Genomic DNA, 22,367 nt, shown 5'->3' with positions numbered 1-22,367 from the left:
GAACCGCTGTTCCATTCTGCACTGCATCACGCAAGTGAAGTGTGTGTGTGTGTGTATGTGAGTGTGTGTGGGTAGGCCCATTCATTTGGGGATTTTTGAATGGAATGCAGGACAAATACAATGCAATAATAAGTGAGTTGACCTTGGTGAGAAAAGAATGCTCCTAAAGAATTTTTGTGCAATCTATGAATGGGGATTTTTATGGGTAAACAAAAACGTGTATTTTTTTTTCTTTGCTTCATACCTTTTTCTGTTGGCTTGCCTCTTTCATATATGCTTTTTAAGCATGAAATATATTAAGATAGTGTGATCTACAGCGCATTGTGTCAATGAAAAAGCAAACATGTATTTTGGCTTCTTAAAAATGGCATTTTCGTCCTATGTTCCTTCCTGTTGGTATTGGCAAAAAAACAAAAACATTGTGGCCTCCTCCATCTTTTAATTTGCCCATCGCTGCTTACATCAAAACGGCAATTGCAATACCATGAGCACGACTGATTCTCATCTGAAGGCATATTAAATTAACATGGCGGAACACAGTGGCTCAAATCTGATTGGATGAAAAATGCAACATCCAGACACAGCATTGAGAAGAGAAATGCTACAAGGTCAACAGAATAAACTGTTGCTAATAAATGAAAACAAACAAATACTATAACTTCGATGGTCAAAGCTTCTGATTGTCAACCCTGGTGGTCCGCCACTGCTATAATGATCATAATTAAGCTCAATTGCACCTGCACCCAGGCATGGCGATCTGTCAACATGGTCCATTTATCTTCATTGAGCCTAGGTAATTGTATTTGGAAAGCATTTAGCCTTCAGGGCTCAGTGATCTTTTGCTATTTTAGCCTACTTCTGGTCAAGCTGCTTTGCATCACTCGTTCATTAATATTGAACTGTTCTGACTTTACAGCAAACAACATATCCGAATTATATGTCCTAAATGTCTAAATGAAGAGAGACAACCCGGATTAATATTTTATCCTAATTACCCTCTTTCCATGCAATGAGAAGTGCAGACACCTCAGAGGGAATGCGCCTGCTTGTATTTTTCATTACCTTCTGGCATTTTTTGCTACATAATCATAATGTGTGTAGCACAGCAACACGTTCATCCATCTCCATGCTTTCTTTCAGGTCCAATGATATTACCATCCCTCTTGACTGTTGAGTGCAGCCTCCCTGTCCAACAATTATCATAAAGATGATAAGCTCAGTCTCTTCATGGCTCCTGTGCGAGCCTTCCTGTCGCCTCGGCTGCCATTCAGATGCCTTTGAGACGGCCTCTGGCTTTATGGTCTTCATAAATTCAACCACTTGATGAAATTAACACTCTCTTGAACCCTCCTCCACATTATTGACTTCCTGTACCTGTTTTGGGGAGTCTTCACGCAGTGGTCCTTAAATATTGTTACCCTGGGAACTGTATTCTCCCTTGTTTTATAGTCTTGACCCATCAAGGCGAAGAACAATAAAGAACAAGTTTTGTTTAAAGATATCCTCAAACAACACCTGTATATGATATTATATTTTCATAATCTGTTTAAATGTGTTTGATCTACCATCAAAAGCATACCGCTTGCCATATTTATATATATTTATATTTATGTGGGGATTTGGTATGCTTATGTAGTGTAGTGATAAAAACAAAATAAGAATACATGTATTTTTTTTATTAGCTGTCCACAACTCACCTAAAATGGATCCACAACCACATTTCTGTCTTGACCTACCACTTGAGAATCACCGTCTTCAAGGACCGCCACTTTGGTGGAAGCCGAGAGTGGAATGACCTTCTTCTCGTTTTGTATGAACAGGCTACGTTCTGTATTTTTTTTTCAGAATATATTGAAAAGAACCTTTTGAGACACTCTTCGCATACACTTCTATGTTCAATAAAAAATCTAATATTTGGCAAAATGCACAATAGTGTGCTTTGAATTGTGCCGTTACAATACATACTCTAAGTAGCCGACTAGAGAGTATACCGTCTTTTTTTTGTGTGAAAACAAAGTGTGTACTGCGTTGAAGTGCAATTCACTTGTCAGCCCAAATAGATAGTATACAATTTTCTCCAGGCCAGTGACATCATGGTCTCACTACAACTCAATTACCAGTTGTACTCAAGTCTTTACTTTGATTCAAAGTAAATTCCCTCCTCAGGTCTCTTGAATTGTCCTCCATAAATCCAAGTTATTGTGGCCTGAGCGTGGATGTGTGAGGGACATATTAAATCTATGATTTCTGCAACATAGGTTGAGCTTGTGACCATAGAATTGTCAGAAATATTGTTTTTTCTCAATTAATTTTCTATGTTCATCTTTTAACTTTCCCAACATTTCGTATTGTTTCATTTTTGCATAAAGTATACAGTGGTGTGGGTGCTATGTTATGTTTAATGTTTTCATTTCCTTATGACTTTGTATTATTGGACTCGTATGTCTTTCTGAATAACTACACCAGAACCTTATCTAAGTTAGACCACAATGGGAAAAACAAATATTTGTTTCGTTTGTAACATTTATTAAGTAATGTCAATACGTATTATGTCTATTGCCAAGAATACTCCAGATTGAGTCAAAAACAAGAACGGCTGAAAGTCAGCAAAGAAAAAGAAGTGCCTGTAGTGAAAATCTATTAATAATGTATCAAAAGCATGCTGTGCATACCACTCATTTGGATACACATATGCCGGCAACAGAAACTCAAGGGATACCAATCAACAGCAGCATTCGAAAAGACATCTGTTACTTTTTGTCTCACATATGCCATCATTACAAATGGAAAATGTGTAGACATACATAGTTAATTACTATTTTTGTGGAGTAATTAAATGGGAGGAAGCAGTAAATCATCTATTTTTATTTTCAATGCAGACATTTAATGTACAAAGTACTCCACTAGAAAATGAGTGAGTCATCATATCAGATTTTTTTTTCCCTCCATTGGTTTAGCTCTTTTATTGAAACACATTTCAAATAACACCAATAATTCCCACAACAGAATGTAATTTCTCATTGATTTGATCAATTTACAAATGTCTGCGGATACCTCAAGTGCCTCAGTGCATCTGTATAAATAGTTACAATATGTACAAGTAGCCTCAAGGTAGTTATCCCTCATCTAGTACATTTTCCAAATAAATAAATTTTGGTAATCTAGTATTAATTCATTCTTTGTCTAATGGTCGTTCTCTCCAAATATACAATATTTTATTCAATTGTCAAAATTAGTCAAGGATGGGAATTTAGTTTGGCTCACTATAGTGCTCAAGACAACTCGTATGTGTCCACATTGTATTCTATTTGATTCTTAACATTTGCATTTATATGAACTTGACAGCGGCCTACTTTTAATAACACACGATAATTCTCTGACATGCACATGACTTGACGATTTACTGTAAATTACTGTCTTAATTCTTTATTATTCTTGATCCAAAATAATAGGTTAAGGTTTTCATGCAAGCACCAACCAGTTTGTTTCATGTCATGTTCTTACTGCTTTTGCAGCTGTAACAAAAATGTTTCAAGCTTGCCACGTGAGGCTCTTGGCATACTGTCAAAAGATGCAACATTTGACCTTTTCTTCAATAACATCCATCCATCTACTGAGCCTGTTGATCTCTCAACAAGAGGTGGTATACTGTATACCGTTGACAAGCGCAAGTAAAACATGTAAACATCACTCAGGAAGGTCCAAACCGAGATTCGAACCTAAACCTCAAAACAGTGACACAGACGTCACGTGCAGTAAGTACACGGCTGCGCTCGTCTGCATTTCATTTAGTTTTAATGCTCTTTGAATGCTCTTCTAGTAATGAAATTATAATGACAAAAAAAAAGTTCCCCTCAGCACACATTAGACATCCATCCTTTATCTGAACCGCTCATCAATGAAGATTAACATCAGGAAGAGTCATAAATATGTTTCCGCCCCTTTAGCGTTTCTCTTGAAAACACTGACATCTCGTGGTCATATGAGTATTGCCCACTGTTGTCATGGTGACCCTGGAGCTCATAATTTTCCCATCCATCCGTCCGTCCGTCCTTCCATCCGTCCGTCCGTCCGTCCGTCCATCCATCCATCCATCCATCCATCCATCCATCCATCCATCCATCCATCCATCCATCCATCCATCCATCCATCCATCCATCCATCCATCCATCCATCCATCCATCCATCCACAAGCCCACAGGTGTCAAACTCAAGGCCCGGGGGCGAGATACAGCCCACCACACCATTTTATGTGGCCCGCGACGACAAATTGTGCATCGAATTCGTGTGTCATTACTAGAATTGCAAATTGTCTTCACTTTTAATAATATCTATTTTTTTTAAATATTTGACCAGTTTTTACTCGTCTGATTTGAAAATGAGTTATTTGTCAGTTTGTTTTGTAGCTTTCACTGTATATAATATGAGGTGCTCATACATTTATTTGGTTGTCAGTCATAATGGCCCTCCGAAAGAAGCTATGACTACAATGCGGCCCGCAAAAAAAATCAGTTTGACACCACTGCACTAGGCCCTTAGGTACTTTTACTAGGGTCTGAGCTGGGTGAGTGGAGCCTATGCTATCCCACCTGACTTCAAGCGAGAGCCCCCATACCCTTCAGTATTTGGAATTGCTTTCCTAAGGTTAATATGCTCATGATGTATCATGCAAAGAAACAATCAGTCCATTTTCTGAAATGCCTGTAGGCCAATTCTGCGAGGGAACGTGATCAGGTATCCTCGCAGAAATTACTTGTTGATGGTAATATAAAGTGCATGGCTGAGGTAGTAAGGCCTCAAATACAAATGAATCTGCCATTATCCATTCTCTGTATTTGTTCTTGTTGTTATATGTCTTCAACTTTCTTTCTTTGACCTTTTTTTAATCCCTTTGAGATGCTCTCCTTCAGGAGTACTGGTAATGCATCTCTTGGTATATAAACATGCTGTGTTGCCCTGGTGTTATTCCCCCTGAGTGAGAGAGAGCAGAAACGATGCTTGGCAATGGTGCTCAAATTAGATCTTAATATTACATTGTTGTGTTTGTTAGTAGTGTCAACAAAAATAATGCTGCACAATACCTTAGCAGCCGGCACAATATAGCTTGAAGTTTGAATATGTAGCATCTCATTATAATATTGTCATGTGTCTTTACCTAAATACTACAGTAGTAAGGTATTGAATAAATTTCCCATTAACGTTGGGGATAAAACATTAAATTGGCTACTAAGTTTGACCCAAGCAAGTGCTACATGACCTTTCTGACTTTGGCAGAATAACAAAACAGCAAGTGTGTAGTATGAATGAAGATCGAGGGAGGAGTAAGTAGAGGAGGGAGTGGCACAGGTATACTGGATATTCTCGCTGGGTTTGAAGGGGGGGGGGGGGAGCATGGAATCCACTGGGACGGCATGGCAGCACAACGTTTATAAAGATATCAGGGCACACCCCGACGGCAGCCTCGAGTCAGATCACTCACAGACAGCATAGCAGCACTTTGAGGTTAAGCATGCTCAGCCTCATCAAATTGCCAAGAGTCGTCACCGTCAATCAAGTGCCCAAAGTAAGTTTGCTGTACCTTTAACGGAAACATTTGGTATTCTTAATTAAGTGGGTGGGAAATTTGTCATCACTTCAAAGTAACTGTACAAAGAAGCAATGTTTACATTTGTGCTACGCTTGTACTTCAAACATGGTTTTATCTCACATCAATGTATGACAAAACTCAATAGAAACTTAGAGCAATGAGACGAGAACTCAAACTTGTGCCATGATTTACTGCACTTGCGTTGGGAGTGAAAAGTTCTGTGAGAATTATTTTCAATTCAGTGCATTTTCATTGTTTTCTTAAATGTAACAAACAATATCTTGTATAAAGCTGCAAGGCAATATCATGCCAAAAGAGAGTTACATCTCAAGTAAATCAGTGATATTTAAAATGACTTTTTTTTACTTTTTGGTAATTAATCAATTTGTTTTTAATCGTACATGGCGACCAGTCCAGAGTGTATCTCGTCTCTTGCCTGAACACAACCGAGATATAGTCCAGCTCACCCGCAACCATAATGAGGAAAGGCTGCTTTGAAAATGGATGGCTATCATAATTAGTATAGGTGGTTTGGGTGCCTCGGATAAATTTATAGGCTAGAGACCAGGGCCGTATGAATCTCCCCCAAATAGCCATTAAAATATACTGTACCTTCCCCCCCCCCCCAATTTTTATTTTTTTATACAAAATACAATAAGATACTGATCTAACTTCAGAAATTTGAAGCAATACCTCTAGTTTTATTTTCTTGAATTACAGTTATCCGCTGTTCTTGTTAACTGATTAACTATTAAGTCAAATACAGTATCTTACAATTATTAGGGGAAAACAACACGTTGTAATATAACAGTGAAATTTCAAACAGAAACTCATCTCAGGGTATTGTTGTATTTTGTAGGCCTTTTTACTATAGAGATAAAACATCGCCTAATGTAAGAAAACTATGACAACTCGTACACATCTCAACCTATACATTTTGCTTTGACAGAGAATTTATTTTCTTTTGCCTATTTTCTTCTTGAGGTTTTCCATGAGGACGGCATTATCTCTGGCTACCGCTACCATGGTAGCTCAGCCACCGACTGCATCTTAAGCCTCTTTCAGCTGACCAATGAGACCCTTAACATCTGGACCCACTTTTTGCCCACCTGGTAAGCACCTGCATCATCTTGCCATCATGTGCCTGCACTCATTGTTTGTTTGACATGGTCTAACACACAGTTTGGTATTGGGTTGTTGAAACAATTTTCAATTGCCTAATATCATGCAAATAATATTTTTAAAAGGCTGTCACGATGTCATCTGTACTGAGTGGTAAATTTAGGAGAGAGAACATTAATTACACATGAAAATGGCAAAATGGCCCAAGTTTAGTTAAATCACTCAAAAGGGTCACAATCATTTAAGACTGATCCAAATGGGATTTTTGTATATCTTTTTTTATGTTATGCTTCCTAGCAACTGTGTTTCCTCGACCTGTAGCAGTCTCACAAATGTTCCTTGGCAACACATCGCCAGCCTTGAGTTTAACAATGGACACTAGTAGAAAAGGAATTATTCTTTGTCATTGTACAAGCAATATCAAAAAATTAAAAGCATTATTCAACAATGTATTCAGGGGACAAAATATTTTATATATCTATATTGATGCACCCAAAATTCTCATGATTGAAGAACATGGAATGCGATGCTTTCCTCATAACTTGATGCTTCCTGATTCTGATTGCCGGTATATTGTAAGCGCTGCTTTTCCTACAATGTTGCATTTCATTTTTTTTTTTTTCTCCGTAGCACACCTTGACCCATTTATTCCTCTTTGCAGGTACTTTCTATGGAAACTAGTAAGCGTGGTGCTCATCCAAACTGCATGGCAGCACCCCTTCACCTGGCCTCTGGTGGTCTTAATCATTTCCAGTTGCATATATCCACTTGCATCAAGCTGCGCTCACACCTTCAACAGCATGTCAGCACGGGTGCGACATATGTGCTTTTATATTGATTATGGAGCCCTAAGTCTCTACAGCATGGGTGAGTGTGATGCGTGTCCTTACTGCAATACACTCATAAACCAAAGAAAGAGCTCTTCCTTGGATGCAATGCAGTTGTATATCACTATCAACCATATTGGAAATCATGAATAGTATCGTTTTTCCACAAAAATTTGAGATAATGCAAGTCAATTTTTTATCTACGCTCGCATGTGCAGCCAGTAAATTTGCTGAACTTTTACAAAAAAATATCTTGAATGTTTTTTTTTTTGTGACAAGCTCCTTCAGGGCATTTAGTAGCAATATAGAAAAAAATATGTTTTTTGGATCAATTCCTCTCAAGTCTCCGTCAAAACCGAGCATCATTTGAAAAGGCAAAATATTTGCTCTGTATTAAATTTTGCGGTTGATCATATGTTTTGGTCGTTCACTGTTTAAACATTATTGGACTAGTTTTATGGTTAGTTAACAAAAGTAACCAAAGCATATTCTTTTCACATTATGTGCACGACATGGTCTCATGTACATTGGTGGAAAATTACACAATAGAAAAAAGCTCACCTCAATATACAAACTGTTAAAAGTCACATTTCTAAAACAAATATGTTGAAATCCAGGTACTGCAATAACGTATTCAGCTTACGTGTTCCCAAACAAGTGGGTAAACAGCATCTTCCACCAGTGGTTCGTCCCCATTGCTCTGCTTAACGCCACCATATGCACCAGCCTGGCCTGCTACTCCAGGTATGGTGAGAACTTTATCTCTTGGTATGAGTATGTCATGCTTGTCAACACACCAGTTATCATCTTGTGAATTATGTGACAGCTACGCCTTAACTATGCAGACAAATATACAATCTTTAAAATGATTCCATTGCATTCACATCCAAGATGGAGCTGTAATATTGTGTGTGTGTGTTTGATTGATTGCCAATGTAAATCATTACACCGAGTTACTAAACACACTTGGGCTGTAGGTAGGAGATGATGTATGTAACCGCCTCACTGTTTTTCATGCCCATCTGCCAACTTGCCAGGCTTGGATTGCCATTTCTTCATTCTAAGCATGAGGTTGTAAAGAGGTAAACATCTTTCACTTGTACTATTGAAATGGGTCTGAAATTATGTTAGTTTTACACCCCTGTGGGATTCTGCTTTTGTTATTCACCTTCAGATAATCTTTCCAGCAGTGGCATTTTGATCTTGTGGTGTCTTGTTAATGTCACTAGAGAGAGCAACCACAAACAGTGACTTACTGCAGTTGTAGTTTCAGCTGGAAGTAGGTGGAACAATGAATAGAAGCAAAACTTGTTTTACAGAAACCTCATTTTGATTAAGTCAATTATTATTGCATTCTCCCATTTGAATGTAAAAAGAAGATGGAGTAGAAAAAAAATTACGCAGGTGGGTGAAAGTTCTATTGGGTAAGCTGTTATCAATAGTATCCTTTCAAACATTCAGCCCCTAAATCCGCTCATCTCCCGTTTTTTTATGGGTCATTGTCTCTGTTAGTTGCCAGTCGATGCACGTATAAAAATAAATGCCAAATGCAAGGAGCTTGAATATTTGAGCATGATTTATTTTCATTTATTTCAGATTCTCTGAATGCCAGCCTCCAAGGTTCAGCAGAGTGCTCCGTCTTGTTGCTTTTGCCTACCCTTACCTGTTTGACAGCATTCCTCTCTTCTACAGGGTAGGGCCACACTTGTCTCCGAATTGGGACAAAAACAAAAAACAATTTGTCCCCATGCGCATGCAATTCTTGAATTTCTACTCATTGCCCCATTGTCAGCTCATTGTCAGTAAGTTTCATCAACACACCACAGCTACAATATCAGCGGATGTGGAGAAAGTCTAGAGTAGGGGTGTCAAACTCATTTTTTTCGCGGGCCGCATTGTAGTCATAGCTTCTTTCGGAGGGCCTTCATGACTGTCAACCCAAATAAATGTATGAGCACCTCATATTATATACAGTGAAAGCTACAAAACAAACTGACAAATAACTCATTTTCAAATCAGACGAGTAAAAACTGGTCAAATATTAAAAAAAAAAAGATATTATTAAAAGTGAAGACAATTTGCAATTCTTGTAATGACACACAAATTTGATGCACAATTTGTCTTCGCGGGCCACATAAAATGATGTGGCGGGCCGTATCTGGCCCCCGGGCCTTGAGTTTGTCACCTGTCGTCGAGAGAGACAGAGAGCAAACTTGACATCAAACTGGTTTTGGTTCAGGTGCCGAAGTATAAAACAATGATTAATGTGATAGAAAGACTAAAGGATACATTTCTTGGAAAAGTGTTTTCAGCTGCTAAAGCTGCAATGTTTATCTTTTCCAGCTGTTCCTATGTGAAGGGGAAGGCTGCACTGATAACGAAGCCAATGTCTTCCACTTCACCCACATTGCACTGGCTATCCTCACTGGCTTCCTGTTTGCAACACATTTACCCGAGCGCCTGGCACCTGGCAGCTTCGACTATATTGGTAAGACAAATCTAAGATCGGCCCGCAAAGCGAACTGTTTTATTCTTGGGTCAGACAGACTTAAGAATTGTGTTGACATTTGCATGTAAACCAAGTTCAACCAAGTCTGTTCCTTGGGCTGAATTATGCAACCATTTGCACAGTTTAGAAAACAGAGGATGGAGGGACATTTCATGGGGAAAAAAAAATCACGTGACATGATCTTGCATCAAAAGTTCAATAATAACAACACAAGCTAATTTAAAATGGTGATTGTGATATTTTTCTCCGCTCAACATTTAACACTACGGTGTTTGATAGCTTTTAGAATGTATTATTATTCTATCAAATTGTTATTATTACATTGAATAATAGTTTTTTTACAATACCATATTTTGTGATTACTTATTATCAACAAATGTTTGTTGTTTACTTGGTAGTGTTTGCAAACTCCAAACAGGGAGGGCCAGAGGAGGAATAAATTTAAAAACAAAAAATGAAAAAAATCTTAAAACTCTATATGGATGAAAAAAAGTAAAGGCATTTTTGAATCAGCGTAAAATATGTTAGAGAAAGATGTTCTTGGTCATCTGGCATGATGAACATTGTGTCATAACTCTGTCTGCAGGTCACAGTCATCAACTTTTCCACATCTTTGGCATCCTTGGCACCCACTTCCAGATGATGGCTGTTGAGCAAGACATGGTATTGCGACGTTCCTGGCTTCTGAAGCACTCCCTACCCATCACCTTTGCAAACTCATTGGGTCTAACAGTACTTTGCCTATTGGTCAATCTGATCATCCTCCTCCTCTTTAGCCTACCCCTCCTTTCAGCATCAGTTGGTCAGCAAAAAACACATCAGAGCCAGTTAAAAGCACATTGATACTTGTGTTATGGCTACATCACGTTGCAGAACTCCAAGCTGGTCTTTGGATGAACCAACGTTTGTTATTGTATACAGTATATAACGTGTTTTTATTGGAAGCTGTCTATGTGAATGAAAAAATGCCATCTGCACTGACAGCATAGTTAGCCTTCATATCACTGTAATGACTGCTGTTGGATGTGATGCAAATTGGCGATCTGAATAAAATACAATGGGAATAACTTTTCTAACATTTGTGTAACAATGTTTCTTAAACCCAATGTACATCACTGTGATGACTGCTGTTGGATGTGATGCAAATTGACGATCTGCCTAAAATACAATGGGAATGACTGTTCTAACATTTGTGTAACAATGTTTCCCGAAACCCAATGTACATTTACGCTACTAATGCTGCAACAAAGCTCAATTACATATCAAAATCCAGTGAAACAATCAAATATATTTGATGTCCCTGAATTCTAAGATAGGTGCAGATGGGAACAATGAAGAACTTGAAGGGAACAAAAAATGAAAATACAACTGGAATACAATGGCTCTCTCTTTTTTTTTTTACAGCATTAAAAATCGCCATTTTCATCTACATAGTTCTTTATACCACTTCTGACATTTTACACTGATCATTTTGAAAATGTATTTATTCCAAATTAAAGCGTATTTATACAACGTGTCGTGTTTTTTTTTTTAAAAAATGAATACACCATAATATGGTTAACTGGTGACATGAACTGTAACTTTCTCTCAGAAAACAGTTTGTGCTTGACTATCTGCTCCACCCCACAGTGGCACTTATTATATTTATTGTTATTTATCAAGTTGTATATTTGAATTCAGTGTCAGTATGTGTTTTCGTGCGTGTGTGCGTGCGTCACATATTTCTCATTTTGGGATGGAGCAAAATAACACGCACTGCATTTGAACGCGTCATTACGTTTGAAGGCGGAACCTCTGGACATGGGCGTTCCATGCGGCACTGTGATTGGTTAAATTTACCGGAAGTTGGAAGCCTTTTGACAGGGGGGAATTTCAAAAATAGAGACAGGGCGCCTTGTTCCGCGAAGCTTTTTACCTGGCGTTAAACAGCACAAAAAAATGTATAGACCGGGGTATGTATAACATTCTGTCTTACAAAACTCTCGTGTGAATTGTAGTTAAGTTTCAGTTTTCGTTGTTCCTGGGCACTAATGGCCAGATGTATTGCGGAAGATTACCAGTGTCCGTCGAAGTCGCCGACGCTAGCTCGCTCCCCAGTCCCCAATTAGTCCATCGAACCGGGCCAACCGCACAAGGGCAGGATTGTACAACACCGTACCTCGGTTGATATTAAATTAAAATTTTGTTTAAATTCACTGTAACGTATTTATGTGCGAGACTGGATCTTTAATATGTCAACATGTTATTATAGTGCAGATCATGCTATGTCCGCTTCGTCATAAATCTTCATGTGTGTTAAGGTGTTCGACCAACCGTCACTGATCCCGATTAGCAACTCAACAACATTACATTTGTGGATGTTCACATAAACCTGTGTTTAATATTCTGTGTTGTGCAATAATGTTGAGACTAATTTAACAGCAAAGAGCCTTCTATTTTGTTTTTTATCTGCAGGAAATGCAAGACTCCTCGCAGGCCTGGCATCAAAAAGGCTTCCCATACAGAGAAAGATCCTGTTGGTGTAAGTGAACATGACCTTGGTTGATTGTCGCTTTTTTTTTTCTTTCTACACAATAATATTTCAGAGGAGCTCAAGTGGTTTTCTCTTGATGTAGCTATTGGGAGGAAGAAAAAAAGCCTAATGCACCACACGCAACTGAATGAAAAGCAGCTATATTGCTCTTATGTATTTGAAATGTATAACCAGGGACACTTGAAAAAGCTTTGTTGATTGGTTTTCAATACAGTATGTACTTTGAAGATGTGCACTGTTTCTTTTGTAGGTGTACTGCCGTATACGGCCACTTGGAGCAGACAATGAGGAATGTTGCATTGAAATGATCAGCAACTCCACAATTCAGCTGCATGCTCCGGATGGCCTTAAAGCCAACCGCAATGGAGAATTCAAAGAGGTACAGTATGTGTCAGTGTCTCCGAGGCCGAGATTATCTGCAGTGGCTCGAATTCGGTTCCATATTTGGACTCTACTTAAACTTCCACAAGACTTGGTGTCAATTTCACTTTGCTATGTGTCTAATCTGGGAGGCATCACTAACACACAACCAGCCTTTATGTTTCCAGTTATTTGAATTTACAAAATGTGTGATCAGTATTTTTGCATACAATTCTGTAGTGACGTTGCATAAACTGACATCTATTTTTTGTTAACAATATTTTAGACGCAATACTCATTCAAAAAAGTATTTGGTATTAATACCACTCAAATGGAGCTCTTTGAGGAAGTTGCCAAGCCGCTAGTGGAGGACCTTATTCAATGTAAAAATGGTAAGCGCTTAAGCTTAACTTAACTACATGCGTTCCATCTTTTCCTTTATGGTTATTATTTTTTTCTCCCCGTCAAGGTCTGCTGTTTACATATGGTGTCACAGGAAGTGGTAAGACCTTCACTATGACAGGCTCGCCTGGAGAGGGTGGACTCCTCCCTCGATCTCTTGACATGCTGTTCAACAGTATCGGTCCCTTTCAGGCCAAACGATTTGTAAGACCTTGATAAAAATGTATATGCACATGCACCGTCTAACAATTGAAAACAATCAGGCTTTTTTCAAATGTAAAAAAAGGTGGTGACAGATCTGACAAAATTTTAAAATGATTTGATTTTCAAATATGGAAAAAAGAAAGAAGATGCTTGTTTCTATAGGTGTTTAAACCAGATGACAAAAATGGGATTGACATCCAGAATGATGTTGATGCTCTCCTTGAAAGACAGAAGCGAGACACTCAACCTTTAATGCCCAAGACACCTTCCTCTAGGTACTATTTGTTTTTCTTTCCCTGCCAGTTGCAGTGTTAACAATTGACTTAACATTCTGCTCCTCATTTTCCATTCTGTTTAGACAGAAGGCAGACCCAGAATTTGCAGACATGATCAGTCCACAAGAGGCATGTAAAGCTGAGAATGTGGATGAAGACTGTTGTTACAGCATTTTGGTGTCCTATGTTGAAGTCTATAACAACTACATCTATGATCTTCTCGAGGATACCCCTTTTGATCCCATCAGACCAAAGTAAGAGGCAGTGATTGCTTTATAGAAAAAAAGAAAAAAAAATCAATGACTACAGGCTGACCTGATCCCACTCAGAAGAGCGGCGCCGGCGGTCCAATCCGTGTTACTTCATACGATTGTTTCATATATTGGATACGATACAATTGATATACTATATTGGAGACTTTTTTTTCCTGCTGTAAAGTTGAGTCACCCAAAAATCATTCTCTTTTGTTAGGTGGCTCGGTATTGGCACACCTGTCAAGAACACTGACTTTGTGTATGTGGTCCCAAAGATTTTATTTGTATCCTTAGCTTCACTGTATAGAAGCTATTTGCTATCTGCCAGTACTCAAAGGTTGTTGTTCATGCTGTCGAGAAGGCTTGTGATTTTAACCTTTAACATAGTTTACTAGCTTTGTGTCATTCCGGCTTACTACTGTAGCTCTGCTTTGAGCTGGTACTACATTTGTACTCACTGAATGGCTTGAACTTTACTCCATATATGAATGGACTAACAATGCCGTCGGAAGAAGTGAAGCAACCGGCGGCCGTCTTGTGTTGCCACTCGCCAAGGCCATCGAACTCGAATGCATTGATTTCGCTGGCATTTTCATGTTATTTTCCAAATGAAATGACTGCCCTCTTGCTTCAGCCACGAGGGCCTTTTATGTTCGTGGCATGCGCCTGCATCACAATGTATCTTGTTGTGTTTTCACCTTTGTCTAATGTCTATATCATTGTACCACTGTGTTTTGGTGCTTCAAGTTTTGTTTGCTTTTGGATCTCTCAGAGCTCCTCAATCCAAGATTCTACGAGAAGATCAGAATCATAACATGTATGTTGCTGGCTGCACTGAAGTTGAGGTCAAATCGACAGAAGAGGCATTTGAAGTCTTCTGGAAGGGTGAGTGAAAAGTGGTTTAATTACTCCTTGGGAAATTAGCATCAATTAGAGCCACTCTCTGCTTCTACTAACTACCTGAGATGTGAAAATGGGGCCAAGATGAGACCTCTAAATTTTAGGGACACAATACGCAATGATTTGTTTTTGAGATATGAATATACTTAAATACTTAAAATCTTGCAGAAACCACCACGTATCATTGTGGTCTTTGTCTTTTTATCCTTTGAATTTGGGTATTTCAGTATTTTCCATGAATTGGATCATTCAATATGTGTGTAAACGAGTGAATTACTGCTTCTTGTAGGTCAAAAGAAGAGAAGGATTGCCAACACGCAACTGAACCGCGAATCCAGTCGTTCCCACAGTGTCTTCACTTTAAAGCTGGTTCAGGCACCCCTCGATGCTGATGGCGACAACGTTCTGCAGGTAATATCCCGCTCCAAAAGTTACTCGATGGAATCTGTATTTAAGATTTCAAGCCACCTTTTAGTTCACAGAAAACAATGACGATTAGCGTTAGTTCGCTTCAAACTATCGATGATGTGACACAAAAGCAGGCAGATAAATTAATCCAACATGTTTCTGTTGATATTCAATCTGTGGGTGCATTCTAGGACAAAAACCAGGTGAATGTCAGCCAGCTGTGTTTGGTTGACCTGGCAGGGAGCGAGCGCACCAGTAGAACGAGAGCAGAGGGAAGCCGTCTGCGTGAAGCAGGTCAGTCTCTCATTTTGTCAGCGATTGTCAGTGAAAATTATTCATCTTCCTTCATATATTCCAGGTAATATAAATCAGTCTTTGATGACTCTGCGCACATGTATGGAAGTCTTGCGAGAGAACCAGATGTGTGGAACCAACAAAGTGGGTAGTCTTGCTTCTCACAAGAGTTAGTGACCCCCCCTCCCTCCACTATCACATTTCCCTTCTTTTCCAGATGGTGCCATACAGGGACTCGAAAGTGACTCACCTTTTTAAGAATTACTTTGATGGAGAAGGAAAGGTTAAGATGATTGTTTGTGTCAACCCAAAAGCCGATGATTACGAGGAAACAATGGTAATGCATATTCCATGCAGATCGCACTACTAACAGCCATTGAGGGCAACTCAAAAGATTGACTTTACTTACACTGGCTATTTGACAGACTTTACTGAGGTGTCATTTAACAAAACTATAACTGTCTCAACCGTCTGTCCCTCAACTTGTCCGAGTCTGCCTCAAAAAATGGTTTCTCTTTCTATAATATACTTTGTTTCGCAATACAGTTCATAAGAGGAGTTCAACTTTCATGTTCATGTCATAATCTTGCAATCGTTGTCTTTGGTGCCGCAGCTCGTAATGCGGTTTGCGGAGATGACACAAGAGGTGGAAGTTGCGCGGCCGGTGGACAGGCCGATTTGCGGGCTCGCGGCGGGACGCAGGCAAAGAAATCAAGCATTCAGGGATGAGCTGTCACGTCGCCTGGATGATCGAGGAGCTCCCTGTAATGCTGGTAAGTAGAGCTCAAATGATCAATCACATTTTCATTGACAATTGCAATGTGGTAGGATTTTGTCGGTTCTGTTTTAGTCGGCTGGTACAATATTTCTTTATTTCATAAATATATCTTGTATTGATTAATTTATACAGTATCCATATGAGTTTAATACTTAAGTGCACGCCACATGTTTACATATCATGAAACATGAAATGTTCAAGTGATACAGCTACAGATGTGTTTGCACTAGTACTGTGGTCTGACTTATGTTTACATCACTCTTGTTTGGGGGAATTGTGTGAAGTTGTCTGAGCAAACGCTTCAAAGAATGCAAGTTGACAACTCTCAATGAAGTAGCATAATAATATTCATAATAATTCATTTGACTTTATTTGAGCAAAATCCTAAGCTATTTGGTGGTGTTTATTGTAATACAGGTTAAGATATTTTTTTTCAACAAACATATTAGAAAAGAACCTCAAAGAAATAATTGTATCTTAAATCATTCTCACAATTCAATTGTTTTTCAAAAATGTCCAGCTCTATTGGTACGTCTTTCGTATTTCTAACTATCACTCTCTTATTGTGCCATGTTTATGAGACTTTGCAAGTATCTCTTGACCAATGCCCTGATTTTATATGTTCACGTTTTCTATGGTAGATGATGCCACTCTGCTTAATCAACTCATCGAAAGCTTTCCACCTATGCCATCCTGTGAGCTGGTGGACCCAGGAGATGATCAGACACTACCACGCCTGATTGAGGTCCTGGAGAAGAGACATCACATCCGTCAGCTGATGGCAGAGCAGTTCAACAAAGCAGGTACAACATTTACACAGCATTGAATGATGTTCGAGAGAATTTAGTTACAGTTCCGATTTAGTATGGTTTAATTTTTCTTTACCATAGTTCAGCATTTGAATTCTTCTCAGGTTTAGTGTCATAGTCGCTCACACTGTGCTTTCTTGTGCAGCCAATATGCTGAATTCCATGCTTCAGCAATTTGATGGTCAACTTGGCAATAAGGAGAACTTAATTCATGACCAGCAAAGCAAACTGAGCGAGAGGGATAAAGTTATCCTCAACCAAAAAACCGAACTCGAACGACTCGAAAAAAAGTCCAAGACCCTGGAATACAAGGTACATCTCTCCCTCAACTGGGTTAGGTCCCGGGTCAAACTTTTTCCTGTAAATTGTCAATTGTAACCCTGTTTCTCTTAATAAAAATATATTACTTTATTCATTTAAGTCATGTCTTGTGGGCCGGTCAATTTTAGTGAAGCTCTTATCAGTGACAGCACATTAGTTCAAATGTCTCCACCGTCTAGATTGATATCCTTCAAAAGACAACCGACATGTATGAGAGCGACAAACGCTCACTCGAGCAAGAGCTGGAGACTCGTGCGCAAAAGCTCCAGCAGGAACTGTCGGAAAGGAGGCGAATGGAGCAGCACATGCAGGGCATGGTTACCGACGCCAAACTCAAGTGGGAGAAGGAGTGTGTGAGTGGAATTATCAAGATGTGACACTATGGTCGTATAAACGTAGTGCCACCGTCCTTTGAGAGCCATTTTGCTTTTCCAGGAGAGACGGGTGAATGCCAAGCAGCTGGAGATGCAGAACAAGTTATGGGTCAAGGATGAGAAGCTGAAGCAGCTCAAAGCGATCGTTTCAGAGAGCAGCCGTGGCAGCAGCAGCAGCAGTAGCACAGAGAGACCAGAGAAACCAGAAAGGCCCTCAAGGGACCGAGATCGCAAGTATGGACAGAAGAGGTCGGCCTCTCCATCACCAGTAAGTGATAACAATAAATACTATGTGGTACTGTATCGACGTGTGTTTGGATGTCTATCAAGCAGGCCTTCACGTTTTTTTGTTTGCCAAAGTGTAATCGATCCATTTCGCGGACTTGCTACTTACGGCTGCTGCTTTTATCCTGTATGTGACCTTGTGTATTTCTAATTACCTTAACTAAGCACACCATGCTTTTGGCCTCGTTCCCTCATCACTTTTCAGGATCTTCGACAAACACCTTCCCAACAGAGTCAAGCTAAGATTAGGGCAGTTCAGGACAATGCCGCCGCCGCCGCCACCGCCTCCTCCTCTTCATCTTATCCCTCAGTAGCATCTTCCATCTCTGAGTGGGAGCAGAGGTGTCCTGTAGACTCAGCAAACTCCCAGTATAGAGAAGCAGGAACCCCTCAGTGCAGGAGCCGGACTCCCGCCATGTGCAATGACGCCAGCAGAGCGAATCGCAGGAGAGGCCATCGCTTTGCCTCAGAAACAGAGGCCCCTGCAACGCGGCTGGTCCACGGACTAGACCTAGAGGCAGGCATAAGGGTTAGTGTGTGCTAGTCACCTAGATGTGTTTGTGACGTGGGTTCTTTTTGTTTGTGGCAGGCCATAGTGTGCACGAGCATCTGCTAGTTAGAACTGTTAGTGGCTCTGTGTGACATTCAGAGACGTGTGCCATATGTGCTTTTTGGCCTGGATGTCAATTATGTGTTTTAGACTTTAACCCCTGAGCGTTTGCCAAGTAGTGCTTTAGTTTATGTATGTCTTGCTTGTAGAATTTTTCCACAGCGGGCGCTTTCGCTCTCTCAAAATTGGTTTACGCTATTCATCTTTAAATGTGCAATACTGTACAAATTGCATTTAAATCATACTCATCCACTTTGTTTTAAATGTGCATGCGGTTTCACATTCTGTCGCCTTTGCATGACAACTCACAAACTACTGGGATGCTTTCCTTGCAGTGGGTGTTTTCAGCTGTAGCGTTGAATAATGTAAGTATTACTGGAACAGTCACCGAATATTCCAGAATTTTTTTTGTTTTCCTCAATATCATTCTGAGTTCATATCCGTTAATTTGCATAGTGCCGTATGTACGGTGCTCAACAGTGAGTGTCAACAGTGTCCCCCGTGACTTCCAGTTGTACAATTATTCTTGGCGCACCTGAACGACCCACTCGCTTGATGAAAAAAAAAAAAAAAATCTGAGTTTAATTGTCACAAATCTGAATAATTTCTTGGTTTTTCTCTTTTCCACTGGGATCACCAGCCAGCTCAGCAAATTAATCCAGTGCACAGACGCTCACACTCTGCAGGTGGGGAGAAATGGGTAGACCACAAACCATCTTCTAATGTCGACCTAGGCACTGTCATGCAGCCCGTAATACCCAATGCAATCCAAGTATCTTCCCCGAGTGAGAAAGCTCTGTCTAAATGCCACAAGTATGTGCTTAGACATCAAGAGCTTGCCTCTGACGGGGAAATTTCAACCAAGTTGATCAAGGTAAAAAGATGATAGTTCACTCATCAATCCTATGCATTTGATTTGAGTTGACACTTTGGTTATTTCAGGGATTAAAGGGACACTGTTTTTGTTTCCACTATGCTGTCATTGGACCCTGTTATTCTTCTCTGTTTTACACCCACAGGGCAATGTTTTTAGGACCAGAAGTGGTGGCCAGTCCGTAGAATTTACAGATGTTGAGACACTGAGACAGGAGTGCCCAACTGCGCCGAGGTACCCTCGTCTTTCATCTTGAGCCTCCAAAGTTTGTTTCGTGACACAGTTTAACCTCACAGCTTTCACCATGAAACTTGCCTTCTGTCATGTTTGTAAATGTTTGTCGATCGTAAATATTGAACTGAAGCTTGATTTGAAGAAAATTGTAAATTGACTAAAAAAATTGCACAAATTGGCCTAACGATTTCAGCTCTGAAACCTGACTTAGTCTAACCTAAATGTTCTTGTTCCAGTCGCAAGAGAAGATCAGGCTCTGCAGAGGCACCGCATAACAAGGAGGACCAAGAAAACTGGGTACTGTCAATTTTCATTTTTCAACAAAACACAATTCTTTAGAGAAGTATTTTTTCCTCCTTTTCCAATTGAATGTTAAAACTAGTTAGTAGACGTCTCTGTGCCACTCAATACAATCCTCAAATTCATCAGCAGGGGGCAATATAAACCAAATGTTAAATTCATTACACGGAACAAGCAAAATCATGCACATAATCTACTGTGCATAAATATTTACAATTTTTACGGCTGCTGCTGTTTTGCACCTGCTGACATGTTACATGGATCAGATCTTGCTAATGTTCACCCATGTTTACTCAAATCAGTGTTGAACGTCAGATACTTTTTTATCTTTTTCAACGCGATACAAGTGTTTGTGTTTTATTCATGTTTTGCACTGTGCCCCATTTTCTTTGAGCCTGTATCTCGCTGAGCTGGGTTAGCAAGAGTTTGCAAACAGCCTAATTTTTTTTTCCCTTCATGGTTCATTCAAGTTCTTGAATGGTCTCAAACACTCACCATACACCATCGAAGGTTGCAAACAACATTTTCTTGAAGAAAGACTGTTTGCAACCATTTAGGAACCTTCACAACAAAATACTAACGTTTGCTACGTGCAACAACACTTGCAGCTCAGTGGGATTCAGGTTGATAAACACACAATGAATGTATGTCCTTGCTATTTTGTCTGCCACAGGCTCCTGTTGCAAGCACAAGTGCTGCACTTGGGCATCAAAAGTAAGTGTGTACATACAGCATTTGTTACCACTGTTGCTATTTTTGTTGATCTGCATCAGGAATACATTCTATATTTTGTTTGTGGTAAATGATTATCCTAGCTGCAAATGTCTGTTTTTAATGCAATATCTACATAGGTGTATAAAGGTATTCCATTGTGTTTGCTAATTGTGTTAGAAGTTAAATGGATTATTAGAAAACCTTTGAGCAATTACGTTAGTTTTCATGGAAAACACTAAATTGCCTGGGTGACCCCAAACATTTGAACGGTAGTGTATATTTTCCAAATTTCTCAAAATGTCTCATTTCTCTTTGCCCTGTAGACGCAGGAAGCCGTGAAGATTTTTTTTCTTCTGAGTAGCAACAAAGCAAGCTGCCTGTTTGCTCAATGGGACATTGACATGAAGGAACAATGCACATTTTTTAAACACTTAATTATATTTTGACAATTTAGAATAGAATTACAATGAAGTAGCAAGAAAAATTACATTAATATATATATATATATATAATCGCAATGTGCTGGATTACTGCTCCTTTTCTTTTTCTTTTCTTTTTCCACCTTTTTTTTGAACAGCAAATAGTTGAGTTCAAGACTTCTAACCAGGAGTTTTTACTGCCGCACAAATTGATATACGTCGTTTTTTTTTGTTTGTTTTTTACATCAAGGCTGGTGTTGATGTGCTGTAAATAAGTATAATGATTTGTTCCCCCCCCCCTGCATCTGTTTAGAAAAATACACAATAAGACAGATTACAGTACTAATTTTTGTGGCATTAAATTCATTCAACTCAAGTGACATGTGTAGTTTATTTATTCGGAGTAAAGGACCATTCTTTTAACTCTATATACAGGTATCGAAATGATAAAAGGAAGCTGCGCATAAAGTACAATTGAAAATCTAGAATACAGAATAAATAAATTACTTGAAATTACTTGAAATTCTGAATGAAGAGGGAAAAGTCTTTATTGAATAATTTGGATGTGAAATAAAATATTAAATGGCAAAAAACAATAAATATTGTAAAATTTTTAAATTACAATTTTTGAAAGTAAATAAACTCATAATATGCCAGTGGACCCACGCATCCTTGCGATTTAGCACCATTGATTCAGTCACCTATTTGCCAGGGAGCTAATGGAGGAGGACATATTGAACGTGTTTGGGGGGCGAGGCTCATCCCTGACCAACTTTACTCTAGACCACAGACAGGAAGTTGTAAAAAAACTATTTTCCCCAAAGATTTGAGTGGTTTTTTTTTTTTGGGCATTTATATCACCCAAAAAGTTTTCCTTTCATCAAATTAATATTAATTACACTGAGACTAACCAAGGATATATAAAATGCAATTGCCCCCTAAATCTAATAGCGACCTGTGCCATCTTTGGCAGC

The 22,367-nt window shown here is 39.2% G+C and overlaps 2 protein-coding genes across 5 annotated transcripts; both read left to right on the top strand.

Moving 5' to 3' along the window:
- Nucleotides 1-5,407: 5,407 nt before the first annotated feature.
- paqr5b (progestin and adipoQ receptor family member Vb) lies at nucleotides 5,408-11,557 on the top strand. The gene is made up of 8 exons (XM_088372006.1): nucleotides 5,408-5,563; nucleotides 6,572-6,699; nucleotides 7,371-7,576; nucleotides 8,154-8,280; nucleotides 8,574-8,618; nucleotides 9,133-9,229; nucleotides 9,880-10,024; nucleotides 10,632-11,557. The coding sequence occupies exons 1-8, from the start codon at nucleotides 5,510-5,512 to the stop codon at nucleotides 10,886-10,888; spliced, it is 1,059 nt and encodes a 352-aa protein (XP_088228132.1). The 5' UTR covers nucleotides 5,408-5,509; the 3' UTR covers nucleotides 10,889-11,557.
- Nucleotides 11,558-11,861: 304 nt separating this feature from the next.
- On the top strand, nucleotides 11,862-21,769 carry LOC148400318 (kinesin-like protein KIF23). 4 transcript variants are annotated; one of them, XM_088371877.1, is made up of 23 exons: nucleotides 11,862-11,997; nucleotides 12,500-12,566; nucleotides 12,829-12,957; nucleotides 13,225-13,330; nucleotides 13,408-13,544; nucleotides 13,707-13,819; nucleotides 13,903-14,073; nucleotides 14,846-14,958; nucleotides 15,263-15,384; nucleotides 15,573-15,675; nucleotides 15,740-15,819; nucleotides 15,893-16,012; nucleotides 16,289-16,448; nucleotides 17,095-17,256; nucleotides 17,408-17,574; nucleotides 17,763-17,936; nucleotides 18,019-18,225; nucleotides 18,448-18,771; nucleotides 19,493-19,726; nucleotides 19,872-19,960; nucleotides 20,197-20,257; nucleotides 20,934-20,974; nucleotides 21,298-21,769. In XM_088371877.1, the coding sequence occupies exons 1-23, from the start codon at nucleotides 11,984-11,986 to the stop codon at nucleotides 21,311-21,313; spliced, it is 2,910 nt and encodes a 969-aa protein (XP_088228003.1). In that variant the 5' UTR covers nucleotides 11,862-11,983; the 3' UTR covers nucleotides 21,314-21,769. The 4 variants fall into 4 exon arrangements, with proteins under 4 accessions (XP_088228003.1, XP_088228005.1, XP_088228004.1 ...); XM_088371879.1 differs by lacking the exon at nucleotides 18,448-18,771; XM_088371878.1 differs by lacking the exon at nucleotides 19,493-19,726.
- Nucleotides 21,770-22,367: the final 598 nt, after the last annotated feature.

This window comes from Syngnathus floridae, chromosome 3 (assembly GCF_059516105.1).
Source record: "Syngnathus floridae isolate MCC-2025c chromosome 3, RoL_Sflo_1.0, whole genome shotgun sequence".
Taxonomy (NCBI): Eukaryota; Metazoa; Chordata; class Actinopteri; order Syngnathiformes; family Syngnathidae; genus Syngnathus; species Syngnathus floridae.
Note: the sequence above shows the minus strand (reverse complement) of the source record. Positions and strands in the feature narration are given on the sequence as shown.

What these genes read in the sequence shown, in the direction of transcription:
- paqr5b (XM_088372006.1), top strand. Translation starts at nt 5,510, where the DNA reads ATGCTCAGCCTCATCAAATTGCCAAGAGTCGTCACCGTCAATCAAGTG. An exon ending in GCATTCCTCTCTTCTACAGG is followed by an intron (nt 9,230 to 9,879) that starts GTAGGGCCACAC and finishes TATCTTTTCCAG; the next exon opens with CTGTTCCTATGTGAAGGGGA. An exon ending in TGGCAGCTTCGACTATATTG is followed by an intron (nt 10,025 to 10,631) that starts GTAAGACAAATC and finishes CTCTGTCTGCAG; the next exon opens with GTCACAGTCATCAACTTTTC.
- LOC148400318 (XM_088371877.1), top strand. An exon ending in CCTTATTCAATGTAAAAATG is followed by an intron (nt 13,331 to 13,407) that starts GTAAGCGCTTAA and finishes CTCCCCGTCAAG; the next exon opens with GTCTGCTGTTTACATATGGT. An exon ending in AAGCCGTCTGCGTGAAGCAG is followed by an intron (nt 15,676 to 15,739) that starts GTCAGTCTCTCA and finishes CATATATTCCAG; the next exon opens with GTAATATAAATCAGTCTTTG.